We start from the raw sequence: 15,963 nt of genomic DNA, 5'->3' as shown, positions 1-15,963 counted from the left end.
GGGGGGAGGTGTTGGAGAATGAAAGGGAGTAACCTGCCAACATGGCTGGATTCTTCCTGAACACTGTTCTAAAGACTGAATCTTCTTGACAGCGGAGCGTGAAATCGTCCGTGACATCAAGGAGAAGCTGTGTTATGTGGCCCTGGACTTTGAAAATGAGATGGCCACTGCTGCCTCTTCCTCCTCTCTGGAAAAAAGCTATGAGCTTCCTGATGGTCAGGTGATCACCATTGGAAATGAACGCTTCCGCTGCCCAGAGACTCTCTTCCAGCCATCTTTCATTGGTAGGTTGAATGATTGTTCTGTCTTGGTGGTAACTTGCACATAAATCTCAAGTCCCTGTTTTCTTTTAGTTGCATCCCATTGCCAGCTCACTTAGATGTAAACGAGTATGTCTTAGCACCCATTATAAAATAATCTTTTAGAACAGCAGTATTCATACGGTGGGAGGAACTTCATGCCAAACAATAATCTGAAACGCTTTCCCAAAATAAACCCAAATGTTTATTCCTAACTTCTGGCATTGAGCCCATGCCATTTTGTAAGATGTGCAGTTGGCTACTGTGAGAACTAACACCACAAAGCCATTTCTCTAAATAGTGTGAGGATTGGAATTTGAATGTGCTTGCAGGGAGCACTACTTTTTTATTTTTCCAAAAGACTGCTCCAAATCCTGAATCTATGGTTCATCACATTTGCAGAGCAAAGCCAACACAATGCCAGGCTAATCAACAGCCATGGAGGAAGGCTTGCAGTGAGGTCACACAGAAATCCAGTATCAGTTCTGCCAATTGGCGGAAATTCAGCTCAGACATAGATGAAGGGGTTGCATACTTAGGGGGATTAGGACATATTTTGACTGTTCTGTCTCCAAGCTGGCTCAATTTAAAAAGAAAAAAAAAAAAGGGGAGGAAAAAAAACAAAGCCAAAACCAAGTGATTTCAAGACCATATAAGGAATTCTTAGGACATTTGAGACTGCCTGCAAAAGTCTAGTGGAAACTTTACTATTCCACACCCCCAGCTTCTTTTTAAGGACAAGTTGTATGTGTAAGGTGGAGGGGAGGGCTGTACACCAATGAACTCCAAAGCAAATAATTTAGGCAGCTGCAGAATGACTTTCCAGATTTCCACAACTCTGAAGACTGATGTCTTCCAAAAGTTCCTGTTGTCAGTTCTGTGGTAACAATTTAATGTCTCTATATGGAGCTGCTTCATCAGTGAGCCTCTGTAACTTCCCCAGGCATGGAGTCTGCTGGCATTCACGAAACCACTTACAACAGCATCATGAAGTGCGACATAGACATCAGAAAGGATCTTTATGCCAACAATGTGCTGTCTGGAGGCACTACAATGTACCCGGGTATTGCAGACAGGATGCAGAAGGAAATAACTGCTCTGGCTCCCAGCACTATGAAGATCAAGGTAAGGCATGCTCATTTGTAGACTATTTGAGTTGGCATGTAGGAAGTCCTTAAGAATCTAATGAAACTTAGCAACACTTGACAAAGTAAGTGCTCTGTACATATTTTGAATCAGGTCTGTACCTTGTAGCAAATAGTCACCACCTGGTAACTTTGTTGCTGTTGTTCTCATTTCCTTGTTCATGGTAGATTCTGCCAACTGCCGTAACATGGCCAAAGGAGAATAGTGTGAACCCAGAAGCATATCTTTTCCTCTGGTGCTGTGCATGAGCCCTTTTTGGCTGATAGAGATAGGAGAGTGGAAATACTGTTTTTGTTCTTGACCTACAAGTTCACAAAAGAAAGAGCCTCTGACAAGCCTCCAATTCCTTGCTTTTATCAATTACACCAATAAGAGTGCCCCACAGGTCACTCATTTTTCCAAGCCCTCTTGGGCTATTATTGTATGATTCCAGAGCAAGTATCTCTGGAAGGAGAGGGGGTGGTGTGGCCCTGTACGTTAGAGAATGCTGTGAGAGTTTGGAAATCAAGTATAATCATGATGAGGTTGAGAGTCTTTGGATTAGGTTAAGGGCCAATAAAGCTGATGTCACTGTGGGAGTCTGCTATAGACCTTCCAACCTGGATGAAGCTTTCTATAAGCAGTTGGGAGAAATCTCCTAGTCAAATGCTGTTGTTCTTCTGGGGGATTTTAACCTCCCAGACATCTGCTGGGAATACAACACAGCAGAGACAGAACATTCCAAGGGGTTCCTGGAACGTGTGGAAGAGAACTTCCTCACACAGCTGATAAGTGAGCTGACCAGGGAGGGTGCCCTCCTGGACCTGCTTCTTGTGAATGGGGAAGATCTTGTGGGGCAAGTAAAAGTTGGAGAGGCCACCTAGGGCACAGTGATCATGGGATGATTGAGTTTTTTTATCCTTGGAGAAACAAGTAGAGAGGTTGGGGAATTGTGGCTGGAAAGCTGTCTGGCAGAAAAGGACCTAGAGGGTCTAATTGACAGGAGGCTGAATATGAGCCAGCAGTGTGCCCAGGTGACCAAGAAAGCCAATGGCATCCTGGCTTGTATTAGACATAGTGTGACCAGCAGAAGTAGAGAGGTGATTGTCCCTCTGTACTCAGCACTGGTGACACCACACCTGGATTATTGTGTCCAGTTTTGGGCACCTCAATTCAAGAGAGATATCGAGGTGCTGGAGTGAGTACAGAGGAGGGCAACGAAGCTGGTGAAGGGCAACGAAGCTGGTGAAGGGCCTAGAGAATAAGTCTTATGAAGAACACTTGAAGGAGCGGTGAATGTTTAGTTTGAGGAAGATGAGGCTGAGAGGAGACCTCATCAGTGTCCACAACTACTTGAAAGGTCATTGTGGAGATGTTGGTGCTGGTCTCTTTTCACAGGTAATTAGTGATAGAACAAGAGGGAATGGCTTCAAGCTGCAACAGAGTGGGTTTAGACTGGATGTTAGGGGAAAAAAAATCACAGAAAGAGTGATTAGACACTAGAATAGGCTGCCCAGGGAGGTGGTGGAGTCACCATCCCTGGAGGTGTTTAGGGGTTGTTTGGATGTGGATATGTGTTGGTGGATATGGTTTAGCAGGGAAGTTTGTAGAGTAGGGATGATGGTTGGACTCAGTGATCCCAAGGGTCTTTTCCAACCTGGACAGTTCTATGATTCTATGATCTCCCCTTCACTCATATGCAGACTCGGACTTAAATGAGAACATTTAACATTTCCTGCTTGCAGCAATGACTTACTGTAGTGACAGGGATGACACTAGCACCTAGGTACAGTGCTTTTGTTAATATAAAATATTGTATATTTATATTAATATAAAATATTGTATAAAAAACCTTTATACAAAGTTTGTATTAAAAACTTATTTGTAGTGGATAGTTGTATTTAATGCTTTTATTTCTTACACAGATCATTGCTCCTCCTGAACGTAAGTACTCCGTCTGGATTGGAGGCTCCATCCTTGCTTCCCTGTCTACTTTCCAGCAGATGTGGATCAGCAAGCAGGAATATGATGAAGCTGGCCCATCCATCGTTCACCGCAAATGCTTTTAAATTGCCTTATCTTTTTCTCCTTAGTGTATCACTGTGAATGCGTTCAGGAAAATACATTCTTACAATTTCATTCCATAAATCCTTCATCGTAATTACTCTAATTAATTGGAGAATTACTCCAACTTAAAAAAAAAACAAACAACCCAGAACTCTCTAAACATCCGTGGAGGCCCCTTCACAGCTGGTTTGATGCGCCATCTTGTGACACGGATTTGTTACTACACCATCCTTGGCTTGATAGACGTGGTGCCTTTTGCTCAAAGACACCAATGCTAGAAAATGCTCAGCTACCAGGCTGCAGGTTGCCAAAGTTTAGCCTCAGTGAACATTTCAGTCTGCAAACAGACCCAGTCTTGATTTTGTTTCCAAAGTGCAGGGCAGTACCAAAGAAACATGAGATGTATTTGATACCAGGATGAGCATGTGCACTCGGCATCTGCTCTATCCAGAAACACTATCTAGCCACGTCACTTCTTAATTCACAGCTTTCATGCTAGAAAAGCTAATTTTTTTACAGCGTGTGGCCCAGATGTATGAGGCATACTACAATATTCTGTCTTTTTTTTAATTATTATTTAGACAATTTTCTTTGATTTTTCTCATTTCACTTATAGTCTTAAATACATCAAAACTGATTTTCATCTAGAAGTATATGCATAGAAGCTAATGCCAGTAATACTGTCTGAAAAGTATATATATGAATAAAGAATCCACTGAGGCAGACCTGCAAAAGGTCAGCTCTGAGCAACGTGCTGCAATATATATTCATTTGAGTTCAAGATAAAGGATGCTATTTATTTTTGTTACCTAGTTCCCTGTTAAAACTCAATAGTTTACCTCACCTGCCTGTTATTCATTATCTTTCAAACTGTAAGCTCTTTGCAATAACACCTGTTATTTACCATGCCTATGTAACCCTGGGTTCCAAATCTTGTGCAGCTTCTGACTGTTGGAACATGTTCAACATTTTTGTACTAACTTTGTTATTTAAAGTATAAGTCAACTAGGTTCCTGGAACAGATGCTGAATAAACTCTTGTAAGAGCAAATAATGTTGTATGTTTCTTCCTTCTAACTCTATCTAGATCTTTTTATCTAACTCCAGATTGAGTTTTCCTGGATCTTTCAGGGTAAGAATTTAATTTCAAATAAAAGTTTCTACAAATGCATTGCTGGAGAAGACACACTTTCCCAAGGGACTCTGATGCATCTCTGCTATACCAAGATGTGATGAAAGTCAGCTTTCAGGTAAAGAGTTTTCCCAAGTGTTTTCTGCCTAATAACTTAGCTCAAAGTTCAGCTAGAAAAGGATGGAGGGGGGTGGGGGGGTGGGGTGGGGTGGGGGGGAGGGGTGGGATAAATTGATGTATTTGCATATACTACATATAATGTAAATTTACAGGAAATACAGATTTACCTACCTGGAAGTCATGAAATGTCAACTATTGCTAAAAATCTTTAATTCTCAGAAAACACTTAGTGACAACAAGTAACAAAAAGCACACTGCATATTTCAACACAGTTACTGTTGTTTGAAGTTCATTTTATTGTTGTGTTTTATAGATGAGATTTGTCTACAGATTAGGGGATAATGCCACTGAACTCCATCTTGACAGAGCAACAAAATAACTTCAAAACAGTCTAGAGCAATAAATATCAAACCATTCAATCTGAAATGTATAAATATTAAAGTCATTTGTGAAAATGTAGGCAAAAGAGGAATCCATTTTTTTCTTGGCCGTTTGTATAGTAACCTCTATCATCCATCTGCATCACCTCAGATCCAGCACAATTATCTTTGTGTCTTTCCCAACCACATGGTTACATGGCTGCAGAAGAAATCAACCAATTACTCATAGAAATCAGTTTCAGTTAAAATAACGAGGGCCACTGTTTCCTTTTAATTCTCTGAACCTGCTTAATGTTATGGTTTTCTATCCAACTTCAATTGTACCTATTGCTGTGCCTGTTCAGAGGTAAACCTGAACAGATATAGCCTGCTGAATATAAAAAGCACTACAAGTACAATCAGAAACACATTTCTCAAGAGGATATTGCTTACTATCAAATGATAAGGTAGTTACTGAGAAAGGCTTGTGAGAAGCTAGGGGTAAAGTATGGGCAATGAAGCTCATAAAAAAACCCAAAAACAAACAACCTGCACTTTTTGGCAGCTGGGCTATTCTATTGGGACACCAGTACTGGGGAGATGAACTGAGTGTTTTTTCAGCAAACTCAAGAGCTGAGGAAAAATGCCTACTTGAAACTGTGGCTTTTGCTTCTGAAAGTAAGTAGAAGTGGTGACTGGTGGTAACTGCCTCTGGTTAGCCATCATTTTAATAGCAGTGTGTAACACTCATCTCATGGCTGCTATTGACTGCTTAAGGAGAGTCCAATGTCTACCTTTGTCAGTGAAGTAGCAGTAATGGATTATTAAAATGCAGGGAGCAGGGAGTATGAAGAAACCTAACCTGAAGCATATGTAATTTCTGCTTGCAACAGAACCATGGGCAAGAATTTGGATAGTCAAAAAAAAATCTCAGATTATATACTTACATTAAATAACCTAGGCTCCTTTGTATGTGGGTGGAATCCCTTCTTTTTACAAGCAGAAACTTCTAGCATGCCAGCATTAGTAAGCCTGAAGATGCCAGTGCTGAAAAGCAAAAGATGAAACAGATGTTACATATCATTCCCATAATACAAGTCCAAGGTTTAACATACTAATATTGCTCAGCTTAACAGAAGAACAACAGGATGGCACTCAATAACTTCTGACACACAGGAGCTAATCTTGGGTTTGATTCTTAATGATCTTTCTAATCAAGTGGAGCTGTATTCCTGTAGAGAAAGAGATGAGGAGGGGAAGAGGAGAAAAAAAACCCCACAGTTCTGGTGCTATTCCCATTAGTCAGGTTAGCCTACTAGGGGCTGAGGCTGATTCAGGCAGGAACAAAAGCAGCAGCTTAGGTGTTAGGGAGTGCGTTTCACTCCTGAACTCTAGAGGGTCAACTTAAGAGGCAACATTGTTTAGTCCAATGGTCCTGCTCCAGCATAGTCACCTTGAGCAGGTTGCCAAGGACAGTATCCCGTCAGGTGCTGAATACCTCCAAGGATGCAGACTTCACAACCTCTTCCATTATAAATATTTATGTTAATTGTTACACAATTCCAGGTTTTTCCAGATGCTTACTGTTTGTATTTTATGAAATACAAACCCAGCACCTTATTATTAAAATTGTGATCTTTATCTCTCTACTCTCCAAACTACAATTTTCATGTAATCCTAGATAAATGTGTCTAACCCCTCCACTTCCTTTATCAGGCAGAATGGAGATAGGTCTGTGGTAGGGCACTGACAATGAGGTCTCTAGAAGAACAGCTCCTGTCATTACTACTTGGTTGAGCAGAGTGTAAAAAATAGATAAAATTTAAAATGTGGAACTGGGAGAGAAGCCAGAAACAGTACTGTGTGCATAGTATGACTGGAATGTAAGGTTAAACAACTTAAAGAAAACAGACTCACAATACAATATTCCTGCCTTACATTCCAGCTGATGTGCTGTTTGCTTTTGATCAAATTTTAAGATAATGAGCAGGGGAAAATATCTAAATATCACTTAAAAAAAATATTTTAAAAAAATAATAACTCACTCATTATGCTTGGGTGAACAAACAATTGCAATGGCCTCTGGCAACATTAGCTGATAAGAACAATGAGTATGAAGATCAACACTGGATAAGAATGCCGTTTGTGTTGGATGTGTCTAGAAAAAGAAAGCGAAAACTCAACATCATGAAATATTTCTTACAATTCAAGGTCGACAGACATTTAAGAAGAAACAATAGAATTACACATGAAAGGGTCAGTACTTCTCCAGGCTGGTTTCTTAAGTTCTTGTTAACCTAGATTCTAAATTGCTAGAGTGGCTTTTCAGTAAAAGGTTTATGGAGGTACAGTCACAATCAGATGTACAAGCCATTTTCTGATTATGGGGAAAAAGGTGGAATGAAGAAGCACAAGATACAGGAAAATTACCTGATTGTTCAAAATCCCTAAGAGTGAAATTAACTTAAATTTTAAACAACACAATACTCTCCCCCAGATTTTGAATATAGTAGAAAAATAAATGGCATTAGAAAGTAATAAAATACCCCCAAATTAAAAAAAAAAATTGCAATGGCAAAAGCAGGCCCATTGTGTTAACAAGAGGCCTGAACTTCCTTAAGAAATACTCAGATGTGGAGAATATTAGTGCTTATTTACATCAATACAATTAGAAATAAGGCAGCCAAATAATTTAGATTATTCATTATTGGTTTTAGTTTGTTATTGCCAAGGTTTCCTTCACATACTATGTAGAGCTGACATAGAAAAGCCAGGATCTATGAGTCATACGTACATGGATCCAACCCAAAGTGAGGAGATCATACTGATCCTGAACACCAAATAATTCCTCCACATTCTCCATGTCACAGTAGTCTGGTCCTGCAGATTGTTTTGGCACTATTACATGGGTAATAGTAAATTCATTATGTGTCTGCAAAACAAACTCTGGCTCAGAGTGGAACAAACGAACTCGTAAACAAATGCTGAATTGGAATCTGAAAGATATCAGCCCATCTGCTAAAACTGAGCAGTGTAGATCTACTGATCCCAGTGCAGCTCTACTGACTAAGTGTGGATGAAAATACACCTTAGCATTTTATCATGAAAACATATAGGGAGAGATTAGTAACAACATGAGATTGTTGGATCAAAATGTTCACAGAGATGAGTATGAAGACGATGTCCCTAAAAAAAAACTTAAAAGAATGCTGAAAAAGATGGAGAACACTATAACTCAGTTTGGAACATCAATACTCTTTGCTATTCTCTCTATATACAATTTAAATACACTTGGACATAATCTTTAACATTATTTGTATGACAGCATCAGCCATGACACCTTTCCCTGCTCTGAAAGGATATTAAATTATGGAGGTCAAAGGAAAAAAAAAAAACAGCTTGAAAATCAGATGGTTTATAGCTCAATGGGTGAGATTTTTTTTTTCTGTTGTGCCATTATGAATTTGATGACTCCAGTAGATTCTAACAGTCTTTATATTTCATTGTCCTGTAACTAAACCTCACTTACCTCAGATGAATGCCAGAGAAAGTACTTGAAAAAGCCTGTATTGTACAGCATGCTGAAAAACTCAATCCATTTTATAACAACAGCAGCATACTTTGATCAGATGTTTCCCAGTAAGGCAAGCCTACACTGCTGAACTGACCACTTAGGTTGTAATATGAAAATAATTACATTTAAAAAATCTTTAAAACTGCTTTTGCTCTGAAATTGATACATTACAGGAAAATACAGCACTATGAAATATCTCTTTCCCCATACAAATGTGAGGGTTAAACTTTACCAGTTTTCCACAGAGAATTCCACATGTCTCTATTCCTCTTACTGTATTTGCCTCTGCCAGCAGCAGAAACTTGTGACAGAGATCCCTGGGCAAAATGACGCCTCTGAGTGCTTCGGCCAATTGAGCTAACAAAAACACAAACAAATAAAAAAGAAACAAAAAAGGGGGAAAAAAAAGAGAGAGGTTAAAAAGCATTTGCAGCTTACACAGTGAAGCTCTGTAAAACAAGAAAAAAGAAAAAAACATAGCTACAGAAAATTATTCAAAGTGAAAGAATTATACCTACAACATCACAGATTTCTAATATGAATAAATCAAGAGCACAAGAATTTTTACCCTAAATTGATATTACCAGCCCATAAAATACACTCACTTGCCTGCCCCTCAGGTGACAGTGAGCTGATGCCATTTTCCCAGGCCAGGGCTTTCCACTGCAGGTTCTTGTCTGACAAGATTTGGACACTGAGGGTCAATCTCCAGATCAATCTATTGGTACTCAACTGGAAAATGTGAAACTGTTCAACTAATCTCTCTTAAAATGAAGACACTGATAGAAATCTTGTGAGTACATCAGATAAAAATTAAAAATAAAATTATAAAAAAGTTCTCTGCACTTACTCTGAACAGCACTTAGAGTAGCTGCTGGCTTCAGAACCCGGTTAATTGGAGGTGAATGTCCGGCACAGCCAGACGTGCCTCTCCTTTCTTTCTCCAGCAGGGCAGTAGATAAGGAATTGTTTTCTGGCACAGAAATACAAGATAGCATACTTCCATCTATCTGTTCAGACACAACCATGCTCTCTTTGATTTTCTGATCTCTAGCTAATTCTTGCTTCTTAAGTTGATCCTCAAAAAACTGAAACTGTTCTGATTCAAGCTGCTGTTGCCGCATATGTGCGATTCGTTTCTTCTCTGCCTCTATCAGCTTCTGATGCTCTAGTTTCTTCAGAAATTCAGTTTTACATTTGTTCTGAAACATATGCAAAATAGTCACATTCTCAGAATGCTAAGAAAAGCTACCAAGATAAAGGGAAAGAAGCAATCTAATTGTTTAATAAAGCAATCAAATCCTGCTATTAAAAGTTGAGTCTTTTGCAACCTATTTGCTGGGCTGGCAAATACAATTACATCCCCAAAAGTGGTATGACATGGAATGAAATACAGTAAGGAACTCCTAACACATAACACAAAGCTTCCAATGTGTGTACCTGTGGTGCTTTGTGTTCTGAGCTCAGTAGTGACAGCCCTTCTTGCCTCATTTAGCCATTATCATAAAGTCATGCAAAAAAAGACTTTTCAAAATAGTGACAGTGAAGAGGCCAGACACAGGTATAAGCCCTTATGTTTGGCAATGCAACATGAGATCCACTAGCATATTGGGTTTCTGATAGCTTTCATAACCCATTTTGTTATCTGGAAACGTCATTCTATGCAGCCTGATTGGGTTCTTGTACAACTGACATTTTACTGCCTAATATTTAAAAGTTTTCTATGAAAAAAACCCACCAACAACATTCATACCAACAATAACCAACATACTACTTACTTTGTTTTGCATGTATTCTTGATATTCTAAGTTATACTTTTTTAAAAGGTCTCTCTTCAATTCATCTGTCCGTGGGAATGCAACCTCCTTTAATTTCTTTAGGGTGGGGGAGAAAGGCAAATAAATTTATTTTTCATTAAAAAAAAAAAAATACCTGGAAAATAAACTCAGTTGTGACACAGAATTTAAAAATATTTTTTTAAAAAATAAAATAAAATTAAAATAAATACTGCTGTTCTTCCAGAAAAGAAAGGAAGAAACACACATACTAAATAAGTAGATTATAAAACATCTACAGTTCACTAATTTCAATAAAGCTGTGCTAATCAATGTCAGTGAAACAAGTGACATGAGTACTTCTTATCTCAAGGGAAGATTGGTTGTTTTTCTAGCAATCTGTGTCTCTGGTTTGTTTAGCAGGTGATGACGAACATGTTTGTTGTAGTTGCAATTTGTAAAAAAAGGCTAAGTTGAACTTTCAGTGGTAGGACCATGACATTATTCTCTGGGACTCCTTGGAAAGAAACATGACTGAATGTGCCCATCTCAGCTGCCAGGGGTGGAGGGGGGGAGGAAGGCTTGGAGCAGGGGGATCAGGCATGCGTGGAGGGACATGTATTTGGAAGGACAGCTACAGGTGAAGCTTCCTGTGACAGCTCTGGAAGAAAAAAGTTTTAGTTTTGAAAAACAAAAAAATGCTCAATGTTTTCTACTGATGCAGAGGTTACTACAAAATAATTTAGAGCCTGTAGGCAAGGGAGGAAAAGACACCATGTGGTTCCAAGTGCCACAGGAGGGAGCATGTTAGATACCCTTTCTCAACAGAGATGTTTTCCTAGATTGTGGTCCACAGGCAAAATCTGTCATGAAGCATTTTGGCCTTGAATATGGCAATACTCAGTTTTAACAGAAGAGAAAGCATGCAAATACAGCAACACAAAGCCAAGGAGATACTTATGGTTCTCACTGGGAAATTTCAGACATTTAATCTCAGTATAAGGCTGTATTTGAAATTTCTGTTTTAGAAAAAAAAAAAAAAAGCAAGCAAAAAGAAAGTGGAAATATATTGTATACAAGTGAAGGAAAAAATCTGGTAAAACACAGCTCAATGCATATTTGGTAACCAGGAAATAAAATACTGCACAGACACCAGTAATATCACATTTGCCTTTTCCCCTCTGTTTGCAATAGTCATTTTGGACCATTAGCCACTCACATAGTTGGGACCAGAATCAAACTCTAAGTACGGTTAGATTAGTGTATTTTTTAATACACAAACTTTCAGAAATAGATGTACCTGGTTTTCCAACAATCTATCAACTTCTTCAGAGACCGTTCTTGTTCACCTTTCAGAATGATAATTTCATTTCCAGTAATGATCAACTGATTAAACCAAAATAAACCATGAAGGACTGGTGTATAAAGGTATCAGAAATTCAACCTGTGGTGGCTGCTGTGGACTATGTGCACACTGAGGGAAAAAGAGAGCTGGAAAAGAATAGATTCTGGGGAAAACATTTTTTAAAGGTCAGGAAAACATAACTTTACCTTAATAATATCTTGTTTTTCTGGTACTGCACATTGGTGATAGTCTCGGTGATTGGGCAGTTTTTCTACAAACAACCTAGAAAATTAAACATGCATGTGTGTTATCCCCAGTAGCCAAAGAAATATCCACAATAGCTTTTATGTTGGCAGACAAACCAGTTTCATATAACTGTTAAACACTTGATTCCAGATGACTTGGAGAAGATTTTGGAGAAGATTCTACACATTTGTTTAAACCATCACTTAGATTCTTGTATAGACTTGTATGATACACATAGGGTAATTAATGGGAGGCTGTTTTCTACATCTGAATGTGTTTTCATTTTCTTTAGTAGTGAGCTGGGTTAGAAAAAGGACTAACCAGTAGCCAGCACTGAAAAGAGCACTCCAATGCACCGTTTATCCTAGCCAGTGTTAATAAATCCTATTTCTACTGTTGTTATCTGTCCTTGGCTGAAATGTTGAATTTTAAATGTGAACTCCAAGATGCAGCACTGACTACCATTAAAGCACTTATTCTTACTAAATCAAGCTGTAGAGCTAACTGCAGTATTAATAAGCTACAGACATTTAAATCATAGCAACCTACAGCTGCAAAATGTCTTGAATACACAGCTGATATAATTCTTTCAGCAATTCGTACAGTGTTGACCTCCAGTGTCTCTTTTTATAGAGACATATACATTTAAACTTAAGGATAATAAGAAAGATTTGACCTAGTTTTCAGAGTATGAGGAAGACAAGGAGGAAAAAAGGTTTCACATTATAAAAAATTTAAAATACATATATAAAAAAAACCTTTCAGAAGTAAGAAAATAAACTAATCAATCCTACAGCAAAATAAGCTAGTTTAAAAAATTTAATCTGCCACTGATGTATTTTTCAGTTGGCTGTTTTGGGAGTTGTAATGAAAGCTACCAGGACTTGGGGTTTTTTTTGGATGGGAGAAATAATAATACAATGAACATATACCATGGATTTTGCAATTCCTCCTGTAAGAAACAATAAATTATAGTTAGTCCGTTTGGGGAAAAAAAGTAAAAAAAGGCAAAAAGACTTTTGTTCATGTTTTTGAAGAACAGTGCAATAACACCATCTTTTAGATCAGCAGACAAATGTAGGGTGTAACAATACAGGCTCAGAAATCTTATCTAAATGTTGCTTTTTAAGCCATTCACTATATTTAAACCTCATGGTTACTGATACAGAATAAGTTGCAGGAAACAGTTCTCATAGCATAGCCTGCTACAGGAAATTTAAACCTCTCTATATTAGGTTAGTTCATGCATGATGATTAATAGATAGATAGGACTACTATATTGATAGCTGAGATGGAAATACAACAAAGCCTGTGGTTAGAATAAAGATCTCTAAAGAACAAAGCTGTTCTGCAAGAACATACTGAGCATTTTCCTCCCAATCTGAAGGAGATTGCCCCGTTTTCAGTTGGCCTGCATCTCTTCATTTCAGTTTACTTGGAATTATAAGCTGTAATGACTACAGATTGTTTCTTACGTTATGAACTTATTGTAGAAAACAAATGCATTCTCCAGATTTCCTTCCTCCATGTAAACTGATGCCATTCGTTCCATCTCTACTCCAGATCTAAAGTAACGACGTGGAGTGATATCTTCATTGATTGTGATGTTGCTGCCAAGTTTGCTTAAGGCACGTACTCTCTCCTCTGGGGTCACAGAGACATCTGTATGATCAGGAATAGCTACCAGCTTTTTCTGAAAAAGAACAGAGAGATTAGCTGAGAACCAGGTATTGCGTTTCATTTTCAGTAAGTGAGCTAATTCAAAAAACTCAAGGGAAAACTTTTTTCTCAAAATAGGCATTGTTTTGCTCACTGCTAGCCACAGTTGAAACATTCCAATCTGTTTCTCAATTGCAAATAAATGATGATTATAATCCAAACAATAATAATTAATAATATATTGATAATTATAAACTATACAATTATATATTATAGTAATTGTATATAATAATTATTAATAATAATAATAATGGTATTGTTAGAGACAATAGAAAGGGCTTCTGCAAATACATTGCAGATAGAACTAACACTAGAGGCAACATAGGCCCACTGCTGAATGAGGTGGGTGTCCTGGTGACAGAGGATATAAAGAAGGCAGAGGTGCTGAACGTCTTCCTTGCCTCTGTCTTTACTGCTGCAGACTCTCCACAGGACTCCCAGATTCCTGTCCCAGAAGAAGTCAGGATGAAGGAGGAGTTTTCTTTGGTAGATGAGGATTGGGTTAGGGATCAGCTAAGCAATCTGGACATCCATAAATCGATGGGTCTGGATGGAAAACACCCATGGGTGCTGAGGGAGCTGGAGAGGTACCTAAGGACTGGAGGATAGCAAAGTACCATAGGCAAAATAAAGTGTGCTGGAGTCCTCCACACAAGGAACTCTATAAGGCTGTGCCTTAAGTTATTGAAATAATTTGGAGGAGGGCCTGTATTGTCAGACTCCTATTACATGATATATAGGGTATGACTGCTGGGTATAGCTCTCCTAGCAATGAACAGTAAGTTCCCTTGGGGAGTTAACAGTTCACTTTAAATGTTCATTTCCAGTTTCAAATGAGGTACTTAAAGTCTAACAAGTTAGAACTAACTCTACCGAAGAAGCTTAGCTGGTTATTATAATTATTACCTTCCTGATAAATAGCTAAATAATAGGTCTCTGCAAGTTTTTTCCTCTTACTTTAATGAAAATTTTTACTCTTTGTATTCAAAATATTTTTGTTATCAGGTTTTTAAGAGTTCAAGTGAACAAGCTAAAATCCTGTAAATCAAATATATAGAAATGAAATACATTCCAACAGAACTATCAGGCAGAACATGGAAGGAAGCAGGGAAGAAGAGATCCTTGCAGTTGACAGTGAGCATTGCCAAACGGCTCTCTTGAATTGTTTCCTATTTGAAAGAGAGGGTGCTCAGCCATTAATACAGTTGTTTGTAATACATACCAACGAGCTGACAGTGAATGGTTGCTCCATGTTGTTGTCTGTCTGCAAACCTAGGAGATCACTCTTTTCCTCCAAAGTCTCCATCTGACAGCAAAGGGCAATATCTACACAACATTCAAAATTTGCAGCCAGCTGCCTCAGGGTTTATTAGCCCAAGGGAAACTTCAACACAAATATGCTGATTGTAGTCATGTGCTGGAAAAAATATGACAAGTCATTAAGATTAGAAATACATTCAAATGTCACGGAATTTTGCATCCCTGCATACATTACTTTGCTATCACGCTACTTACATATTTAATAATACTCTAAAATTTACCAGGCATCTAGAACTTAAAATGGAAATGCATGTGGGCTTGCAAGACAACTTCAGACTAGCTGACCTGTTCTAATGTTACGATAATGGATAAGAACATGCTAGAAAACAAAGCAAAAACAAACAAAAACAAACAAACAAAAAACCCCCAACTTTCAAGCATTAAGTGAAAATCACAAAAGTTCAAAGACTAATCACAGAACCTGTGTTTCCTTAAGCATGTGATTTGACAAACATATTTATAAGCAATGTGAACGTGGCACCTTTTTCCTGCTAAGTCTGTAATTAAAAATACAACTTAGCACACAAACTCACATCAGTAATATAAAGCAGAGAATATATCTCAGGCACCACGTGTTCCATCTGCACAGCTTGCTGACTTCAACAGCACTCAAAATACAATGAACTCTGACAAGTCAACTGAGAGTCATTGCTCCTTGCACAGGTTTGAACAAGTAAGGACAAATATTTAGGGATGTGGTCATCAGCAAAGAAAACCCTCAACAAACAACTAAAAAAAATATCAAAACCAACCAACAAACCCCTGAAAGGGAAATGAGTTATTTAAATTACTCTAGAAATATGGAAATGAAACTCCTATTTTGGTGTTTCACTTCTGTGCACTTGATCTGAACAGATATTACCCTGAGTGTTGAAGGCATTTT

At 38.2% G+C, this 15,963-nt stretch overlaps 2 protein-coding genes across 3 annotated transcripts in view; one reads left to right on the top strand and one right to left on the bottom strand.

Moving 5' to 3' along the window:
• Nucleotides 1–3,605, top strand: part of ACTA2 (actin, alpha 2, smooth muscle, aorta) — an 11,129-nt gene extending 7,524 nt beyond the window's left edge. For both annotated transcript variants that reach the window (XM_010000028.1, XM_010000029.1), the window contains 3 exons: nt 93–284; nt 1,243–1,424; nt 3,350–3,605. In XM_010000028.1, the coding sequence (XP_009998330.1) occupies nt 93–284; nt 1,243–1,424; nt 3,350–3,493 (518 nt within the window). In that variant the 3' untranslated portion in view covers nt 3,494–3,605. The remainder of the gene's footprint in view (nt 1–92; nt 285–1,242; nt 1,425–3,349) is intronic.
• Nucleotides 3,606–5,022: 1,417 nt separating this feature from the next.
• On the bottom strand, nt 5,023–15,066 carry STAMBPL1 (STAM binding protein-like 1). Its single transcript, XM_010000027.1, has 10 exons — nt 14,983–15,066; nt 13,517–13,734; nt 12,002–12,077; nt 10,454–10,549; nt 9,526–9,877; nt 8,908–9,032; nt 7,896–8,033; nt 7,147–7,259; nt 6,049–6,148; nt 5,023–5,321 (listed from the first exon to the last, which is right to left on the bottom strand). The coding sequence occupies exons 1-10, from the start codon at nt 15,064–15,066 to the stop codon at nt 5,265–5,267; spliced, it is 1,359 nt and encodes a 452-aa protein (XP_009998329.1). The 3' UTR covers nt 5,023–5,264.
• Between the last annotated feature and the right edge of the window lie 897 nt (nt 15,067–15,963).

This window comes from Chaetura pelagica, unplaced genomic scaffold (genome assembly GCF_000747805.2).
Source record: "Chaetura pelagica isolate M959 unplaced genomic scaffold, ChaPel_1.0 scaffold436, whole genome shotgun sequence".
Classification (NCBI taxonomy): Eukaryota; Metazoa; Chordata; class Aves; order Apodiformes; family Apodidae; genus Chaetura; species Chaetura pelagica.
Note: the sequence above shows the minus strand (reverse complement) of the source record. Positions and strands in the feature narration are given on the sequence as shown.